A 10,000-nucleotide genomic window follows, 5' to 3' on the forward strand; every position below is an offset into this window, starting at 1 on the left:
TATACATATATATATATATATATATCATCATCATCGTTTAACGTCCGTTTTCCGCACTAGCACAGGTTGGATGGTAGCACGGGTTATATATATATATATATATATATATATATATATGTATATATGTATGTATGTATATATCTGCATGTATCCCACTTGGACACATGCAGATAAAAAAACCTGTCTGAAATTCTTTAATATTGCAGTCCTACAAAAGAAGGCATCAACCATCGGTTACATCAATATTGAGGAGACAAATGTAACAGTGGCCCTGGATGAAATGAGCTCAAGCTCTGCAACTGGCCCCAATGGCTTCCCAGCTATTGTCCTCAAGTCATGTAAGCAGGTTTTAGTGAAACCACCTCAGGTACTTTTTCACAGTTTCCTTGCAAGTGGTAAACTTCCTTAAGAGCTAAATGAAAGCATTATATGCCCTCTCCACAGAGATGGAAGCAGAGCAGAGGCCAAGAACTACAGACCGATTTCTCCGACTTCACAGATCAGCAAAGTTATGGAACGAACCATCAGAAAGAAGCTGATGATATTCTTAGAAGCTGATAATACTCCTACTGAACAATACATGGCCTGGCCTTCATCCAGGAAGAAGCTGCTTCACATAGCTCCTACAGCACTATGACTGGGTTTCGAAACATTTGCTTGGACCATTCAGATGTCAGTACGATATATCTTGATCCTCTAAAAGTTCCACCAATCCAGTGTCCTTGATCTGCATTTTCATTATCGATCCCAAACGAGATGTAAATTTGTTGTTGGCAGACACAGTTTGCAGAGAGTCAGAATGAATATCACAAAGCAGTCTGTCCGACTCTCGTACAACTCTGAGAATTTGTAGCATAGTACATAGGTGTCGTAAGTTAATGAACCAATATTCAGATGCTGAAGTTGGTCTTATGTTGTCCACTACAAGAATTCCATGTCTTTTAGAGTGAGAAATTTTAAATGAAAAGAAAACAAATGTGAAGGTTACGAACGTATATACTTGTTTCTTTAGATCAGAGGATTGACCAACAGTTAATTAGTGTATCCTGATTAATATAGCCATAGCCATAAGTGACACAAGAATCATTCTCTGCTTCAAATAACAATATAGAAGCAATAAATTAACAACAAAAAAGAAAAAAACAAAACAGAAATACCACATTAACTAAGCAACTAGAAGCAATGTGCAACAGGCCAAAAAAAAAAATACCAATATAATTTAGACAAAATAAAACATAATAAAAATTGTAAAATTCTTTTAAATTTCAAAACTGGAGTCTAATTCACTGAACAGCCTACTGCAGTCAGAGATTTCTGGAATAGTTTACATATTCAACTCTCATTTTTTTAAATTCATTTTTTTCCTGTTTTTATCTTCTTTTTCTTTATTCTACTCTATCAAATTTTTTTGGGAAAAATATTTCGATGTTAAATGTTCCGTTTACATTTTTTTTTTTTTTTTACCATTTTATTTTTACGTTTTTTTTAAATTTATTTTCCATTCTTTCTTTCAACCAATCACTTCACCACTCTTGGACATCATCCTCTTCCTCATTATCATCAGTTGGCTTAAAATTGTTTGTTAATAATATTCGTTTTTTTTTAGTATGTTTTTTTTTTTTTTTTTTTTTTTTTCCACGGCTTGCAATAGCAAGATAAAATTGTTTGAAATCAGTAAATTTTAAGCTTGTCAGAGGAAAAAGCCTTTGAGAAGAAAAACCACCATACTCAAAACAATGGAACCGGTGAGGATACCTGCCGAAGAAGAAATAATTCACTTTTAATTTCAGGGTTAGATAAAGAGCTTGATGCACACACACACATATACACACACACACACATACACACACACATGTACATACACACACACATGTATATACACATACACACACACACATACACACACACACATACACATACACACACACACACACACACACATATATACACACACACATACACACACACATACACACATACACCTACATACACACACATACACACACACATACACACACATACACATACACATACACACACACACACACACACACACACATACACACACATACACACACACATGTACATACACACACATACACACACATGTACATACACATACACACACACATGTACATACACATACACACACACATACACACACATACACACACATGTACATACACATACACACACACACATACACACACACATACACACACACATGTACATACACATACACACACATGTACATACACATACACACACACATACACATACACACACGCACATGCACACACACACACACACACACACACATATACATACATATATAATCACACTCATATACGATTGTGATATCATGTTATAACTGATCTGGATCTGTGAAGTCCTGTGGCCTCATGGTTAGGGCGTTACACCCATGATGGTGAGATTGTGGTTTCAATTCCTGGTCTGGGTGATGCATTGTGTTCTTGGGCAAAACACCGCATTTCACTGATCATTTCTCTGATCATTTCAACACCTGATGTGTGGCACATGGTACACCTGTACAGGTAATGTTGATTTGATGGAAGGAGTGAGCTTAATGTGTACACAAACATTTGATCACTGTAAGCAAATCATCTGTGTGGTTGTTCTGCAATAGGAGAGTCCTCCTCCACCACCGTCATCATCGTCATCATCATAACCAAACTCGGACATCATTACTGCAAACTGCAAGCCTTTACATGGTTTTCCTCGGAACATTCCATACGCATTCATGTTTCTGAACACACACAAACACACACACAGTAACACATACAATGTAACAAGGCTGGTCCTTTGAATTTCCAGGTGCAGCTCATTCATGCCAGCTGAGTGTACTGGAGCAATGTGAAGTAAAGTGTCTTGCTCAAGGTCACAATGCATTGCCAGGAATTGAACTCAGGACCTTACAATTCTGAGCCAAATGCCTTAACCGCTAAACTATGTGCCTTCACAAGGAAGAACGGGAGATAGCTTAGTTGTCCATAGATAACTTTAAAAAGATGGGATGGTCATGGCTGGAGTGACATTAAGCTAGAGCAAAGCATCAACAACAATAATGGTTAACTGAAATAAATGATAATTACCAGAACTATTACAAAAATCTGGATAGTAAGGATTCAGTTCAGGATTTTTTTTATTTAAAGCTTCCAGGTACTTTGCCTTCCAAAACAGCGGATTGTATTCTCTGTCTCCTGAAAATGTAAATTCAGTTTAATGATTAATAAATTACGGAGGTGTACTTGCATAGCAAGTGATTTGATCTGAGATCGTGTGCTGAAACGAAAACAATTGCAGCGTGGAAGGTGTTTATAAGCCATTTAAGAAACAAACAAAAGCCGTTCGATTCACTTCAACATTTAACTCTTTTACTCTTTTACTCTTTTACATGTTTCAGTCATTTGACTGAGGCCATGCTGGAGCACCGCCTTTAGTCGAGCAAATCGACCCCGGGACTTATTCTTTGTAAGCCCAGTACTTATTCAATCGGTCTCTTTTGCCGAACTGCTAAGTGACGGGGACATAAACACACCAGCATCGGTTGTCATGCAATGCTAGGGGGACAAACACAAACACGCATACACATACATACATATACATACATATATACGACAGGCTTCTTTCAGTTTCCGTCTACCAAATCCACTCACAAAGCTTTGGTCGGCCCAAGGCTGTAGCAGAAGACACTTGCCCAAGATGCCACGCAGTGTGACTGAACCCGGAACCATGTGGTTGGTTAGTAAGCTACTTACCACACAGCCACTCCTGCGCCTATTTAAGTTTAATTTGTCAAAATATTTTCGTCGCTTTAAGACCGCGACCTGTTCACTGACAAAAATCTGTGCTGCATCTGAGAAAGTAACAGTTAGTTTGTTATATATATGTACGTATGTATGTGTGTATGTATGTATGCACGCATGTATGCATGCATGCATGTATGTATATATGTACGTACGTACATCTGTGTGTATGTATGTATGTATGTATGTATGTGTGATGCATGCATACATGCATGCATACATACATACACACATACATACGTACATATATATATATTTCTTTACTGCCCACAAGGGGCTAAACATAGAGGGGACAAACAAGGACAGACAAAGGGTGTAAGTCAATTACATCGACCCCAGTGCGAAACTGGTACTTTATTTATCGACCCCGAAAGGATGAAAGGTAAAGTCGACCTCGGCGGAATTTGAACTCAGAACATAACGACGGACGAAATACCGCTAAGCACTTCGCCCGGCGTGCTAACGTTTCTACTTTCTCAGATGCAGCATGGATTTTTGTCAGTGAACAGGTCGCGGTCTGAAAGTGATGAAAATATTTTGACAAATTAAACTTAAATGTTGAAGTGAATCGAACGGCTTTTGTGTGTTTCTTAAATGGCTTACAAACACCTTCCACGCTGCAATTGATTAATAAATTATTTTTGATAATTATTGCAGCTTGTAAGGTGGAAAGTTGGAAGAATCCTTGGCAAGCCAAGTGAAATGCTTAGCGGTAATTTGTCAGTCTTTACATTCTGAGTTCAGATTCTGCCTAGCTTGACTTTGCTTTTCATCCTTTCAGGGGTCGATAAAAATATGTAACATTTGATCTTTGGCAGGTTGATGTAATTGACTTAATCCCCTCCCCTTGTGCCAAAATTTGAAACCATCATCATCATCATCATCATTATTATTATTATTATTATTATTATTATTACTATTATTATCATTATTATTATTATTATTATTATTAATATTATCCCCTGGCACCTGTGCCGGTGGCACGTAAAAAGCACTCACTACACTCACAGAGTGGTTGGCGTTAGGAAGGGCATCCAGCTGTAGAAACACTGCCAGATCAGACTGGAGCCTGGTGCAGCCTCCTGGCTTCCCAGACCCCAGTCGAACTGTCCAACCTGTGCTAGCACAGAAAACGGACGTTAAACGATGATGATGATTATTATTATTATTATTATTATTATTGTAGGTGGTGAACTGGCAGAATCATTAGCATGCTGGGCAAAATGCTTAGTGGTATTTCATCTGCCACTATGTTCTGAGTTCAAATTCTGCCAGGGTTGACTTTGCCTTTCATCCTTTTGGGGTCGATTAAATAAGTCAATATAATCTGGGGGTTAATGTAATCAACTTAATCTCTTCCCCCAAATTTGAGCCCTTGTGCTTCCAGTAGGCTGGATTATTATTATTATTATTATTATTATTATTATTATTATTATTCTATGTTTGACTTTTGCTTTACATTTGTAGAAGTTGGCTCCAAGTCTCACCCAGAGATCTCAGGAGGCAACAGGCTGCAAGTTCGTATTGTTGTTATGCCTAGGGTGCCAGAATAAGTACTAGGCTTACACAGAATAAGCTCTGGAGTCGATTTGCTCGACTAAAGGCGGTGCTCCAGCACGGCCACAGTCAATTGACTGAAACAAGTAAAAGAAAAAAAAGAATGAAAATTGAGCTTAACCTTTTCAAACTGCAAGTGTGCTATATATTCCTGGAAGACACAAAAAATGGTGACTGAATGCTTTTGTGTTTATGACTGAAAATAATTATGCTTCTACTAATTAGTGAACTATAAATAGAAAACCATGTGACTGCCTGCTTTTGCGTCTCTCAGGAGTATAGTCAAAGAGTGTAGGCTCAACATGTTCTGAGCTGAAGTGAAAAGCATTGTTGTATTTCTGTCTTTTACCTTCAGTGTTTATTAGAAGAACTCAAAGCTAAAACTTACCCAGGAAGTACAGTTTTAATGTCCGGCAGTCATTCTGGAGATTCATAGGTTCGACTGATAAATGCCAGGCTTCCGTTCTTAAAGCTTTTGCTACGGTGTTAATTAACTCCACTCTGGGAAAGAAAAAGTCATTTATTAAGGATGTATATTTGAAATACGAGTTGAAATTTCATTGATATTGATTGAGATGCACAAGGGGCATAAACAAAATAAATTTATAGTTATTGAAATACACACAAACACACACATAGTTTGTTTCCTTTCCCCCTCCCCACAATCTTACCAAACACCAGCCCCACCTACGTTGCCCACACCAATGTTCTCCCTTAGTCGTGTGCTTTGTTGACACATACATTTTTTTTTTTTTCATAATTGTCACACAAAAGGAAAAAATGCGCTTGCATGAAATTTTCAAATTAGAATCAAATTTTGTTAATTGAAGAAATTAATCAAATAACTGCTAAATAAATTAACCCTTTCGTTACTGTATTTCTTTTGAGATGCTCTGTGTTTCTTTCAATTATTTTAAATATAATAAGGAATTTAGTAAAATAACTTAGTTATCATTAAGCTAGTGTTAGGAACATAAATTGCAACTAAGGTTTGGTGGAAGATTTTAATGAAAAACCTATGAAAACAAGACATTAATACTACAGAGCCAGAGCCGGTTTTGGCTGGGTTGGTAATGAAAGGGTTAATCTACACACTTAAGAATGGTGTACATTTTCTTAGGGAGCCAATATCGATATGGCATTTGAGCAAAGATTACCTGCATGGATCTGCTTACACTTGGCAAAGGGAAAATTTGCACACAAGTAAATTTCTACAAGGACCAACAGCAAGAAATCAGAGAGAACATTGGTCCACAGCAATTCTAGTTGTATTTGGAATCGTTTATATTTCAATCAATTGGCCAAATTCTTTTCTTATATGAATTTGAACGAAAGTGTCAATCAAACCAACAATTTCAACTTGATACTTTGCATTAATTGAAAACTGACCAATCAAAGTAACTCCACAATAACCATCTTGGTGAGCCTAGTAACATCCAATAAAAGACCCCATTTAGTGGGATTTTGCTTGGAAAGAATTGCTAGCTGTGTGTGTGTGTGTGGTTGTTTTAAGAACCGGTTTTATCAACATGCACACTCACTTTCATACTTCTTTGCTTCCATACAACAACCAGTCTAAAGAACATTAACAAATCTCTGTTTCTTAGCTAATCTACTCTTCAACAAAACTTCTATTTCAGAAACAATTTAGATTAGAAATTTCGTTAACGCATTGCTGCTTACATATATTGACTTTTGACTTCATTGTTCCATACCACTACTCACAGTAATTATACCTAATATGAATAATTATATAATAACAAAGATCATATGTGTGAACTAATATAATTCACTGCTTAAATAGACACACGAAACTTGATTGCATTTTTATTATATTGCTTACATACACAAGAAATGAAGCTCTTTGTTAGAAAAGAGCATCTCATTAACTATTTCTGTAAAACCGGTCAGACTGACACGTATCGATATAATGTACTTTTGAATGAACAAAAATGTTGTTTTACACACAGTCACCTCTCGTCAATTTTTTCTTCAGAAATATCCTCCACACAACAACTTATTTTACTTCTTTTTGTTTAACCCTTTCGTTACTGTATTTATTTTGAGATGCTCTGTGTTTCTTTCAATTACTTTAAATATAACAAAGAATTTAGTAAAATAACTTAGTTATCATTAAGCTAGTGTTAGGAACATAAATTTCAACTAAGGTTTGGTGGAAGATTTTAATCCAAAACTTATGGAAACAAAACATTTGTACTCAAAGCCAGAGCCGGTTTCAACCAGGTTGATAATGAAAGGGTTAACAGAGAAGCCAGCCTCAGGTTATGTCAGACTGATGATTTCTAACAAGAATGAAATGGTGCTACACATGACTGTCTATGACTAGAAATCTTTGTAATGTATATGAAAAGATTAAATGTGTACATTCTATAGTGTTCTTAAAGAGTGTATTGGTGATAGCATGAACAAAGTGTCAAATGAAGAAATGATGACCTGAACTGCAGTGAATAGGAAACTGCTTTATGAGATAAGGGCCAAAGCAACTGAGATTTCTTGGTCATGTGATGAGGAAAGAGGACCCAGGGAGAGTTTAGTGAAAGAAAAAAGAAAGAAAAGAAGCAGAGGAAGAAGAAAGATGATCTGGATGTGAAGCTTGAGGAAATGGTTGGAAGAAAGAGACATTAAACATCCGGAAGTGGGAACTGTTCTAGAAAACGAAGAACAGAGAACTGTAGCAGGACATGATCGCTAATGTCCTACACTCTGGACATGGCACCTAATCTTTATATATAAAAGTGAGGTTGTGTGCTGTCTGTCTCCTACGATTTAGATTCCTAACTACTCCCACATTTTGCGGTGCAGTTTAACCAAAACCGGGTATCTTATAGTCGTCATTCATATCGAGCCCTTCTGGGTATTAGCGTGCATCTACGATGAGTCTACGATTTAAAAAAAAAATTTACCATCAATTTTTCCCATTTTTAATGCATTTTTGGCACATATAAGGGAAGTAACTCTCTAAAAATTTATCATTAAATCTCAGAACGTAAAAAGCTACAGTAACACCCCGCCCCCTTTGTGGTTAGCCATATTGAGATGGCTATTATACTTTACATCTTTAAAAATACTCATATAGTTATTTCCCTTACAAACCCGAGCAACGCCGGGCAATACTGCTAGTATTCTATACATATTATTCCTTTGTCTTTGATTTAATATCCAAGCTTTTAATCTTGCCAAGATTTACCTAGAAATCATTATCTCCCTTACGATAACTAGCCACCAGGGGGCACCACATAATGGATAGAAAGCATTTCTTTTTCCTTTCGATTTAGGTTAAACTATATATAAACTCTTCACTGCTGACATAGTTCTGGTTATTAAGCTAACATTTTCATAACTTACAAAAATAAACAAAGATAAAAGGTGATATAGTTGTATAATTACTTGTCAAATGGCTTATTTTTCCTGTATGATATTTCAACGAAGGGTTGCTTCAGAGGGTAGATATCTGCACATGACATAATTTTTTCTCCTTGATTTTCTGAGAAGAACACGAAGGATCGGCCATAAACTGGAAAAACACAAACAAAGCAAAACAGATTACAATTAAAAGGGATTCATGAAACAACATTCTTTTGTTGATTAGAAGTTAAACAGTTTATATAGAATGGTTGTATACTGTCAATCTAACAAGAACGTGACAGTAGGGGGTACACCATTGCTGTATAGCCCTAGGAAGCATCGAACGCCTCCTGATAGCTTTGACACATTTTTTTTCCCTGTGTCCTTATATACATATACGTATATGTATATAAGGACACAGGGAAAAAAAAATGTGTCAAAGCTATCAGGAGGCGTTCGATGCTTCCTAGGGGTATACAGCGGTGGTGTACCCCCTACTGTCACGTTCTTGTTAGATTGACAGTATACAACCATTCTATCGCCCCACCACCGTACATGTCTCTACAAGAGATTTAGAAATTCAATATTTCTTAGTTTATATAGTACAACATCAAAACCACTGTATAATGGACACATCAGCCTTTTAAACACACACACACACACACACACACACATGCACTGTTGTTGGTTTTGTTATTGTTTAGCTTCATGTTGGCCCTGATTGAACAGACTTATGATCAATGGCATTCCGGTTATCGCTCTCACATCTATATTTCAAGTGTTAGAGTACTTTTGTTAACATTATCCATCGTGTTTTTCTTAAGATAGTAGGGTGTAATTTGAGTGAAATTTGGCTCGTATTTCTATCACGTCTATCAAACCACTCAGGGACGTACACCTAGATTCGTGTATATTCTTTTGGTCATACACTGATCGTGCTATAAATATGTGTTATTTTTTTTTTTAAATAATAATAATAATATTAATAATAATATAATAATAATAATAATAATAATAATAATAATAATAATAATAATAATAAATGCTCTGATGCAGTACCAGGCAATGGCTCTCATGGCTTCTGATCTTAACTGATTGGAAGTATTATCATGTACATTGTTTTTGTCTTGGTATAAAAGATGGGCTACAGTAAATATTCTGCTCAATACCACAGATTTGCTTGTCAGTTGGTTGACCTTAACCAGTTGAGCATGTCCCTTAGTGGCTGACGATATGTGCATCTCTGATCA

At 36.3% G+C, this 10,000-nt stretch overlaps 1 protein-coding gene across 1 annotated transcript in view; it reads right to left on the reverse strand.

Moving 5' to 3' along the window:
- Positions 1-1,396: 1,396 nt before the first annotated feature.
- The window catches only part of LOC115223173, a 22,411-nt gene continuing 13,807 nt past the window's right edge, over positions 1,397-10,000 (reverse strand). Inside the window, exons 7-10 of the mRNA XM_029793617.2 lie at positions 8,793-8,919; positions 5,773-5,885; positions 3,114-3,221; positions 1,397-1,755 (exon numbers count right to left, since the gene is read on the reverse strand). Of these exons, the coding sequence (XP_029649477.2) occupies positions 1,691-1,755; positions 3,114-3,221; positions 5,773-5,885; positions 8,793-8,919 (413 nt within the window). The 3' untranslated portion in view covers positions 1,397-1,690. The remainder of the gene's footprint in view (positions 1,756-3,113; positions 3,222-5,772; positions 5,886-8,792; positions 8,920-10,000) is intronic.

The sequence above is a fragment of the Octopus sinensis genome, linkage group LG22, assembly GCF_006345805.1.
Source record: "Octopus sinensis linkage group LG22, ASM634580v1, whole genome shotgun sequence".
In the NCBI taxonomy this organism is placed as follows: domain Eukaryota; kingdom Metazoa; phylum Mollusca; class Cephalopoda; order Octopoda; family Octopodidae; genus Octopus; species Octopus sinensis.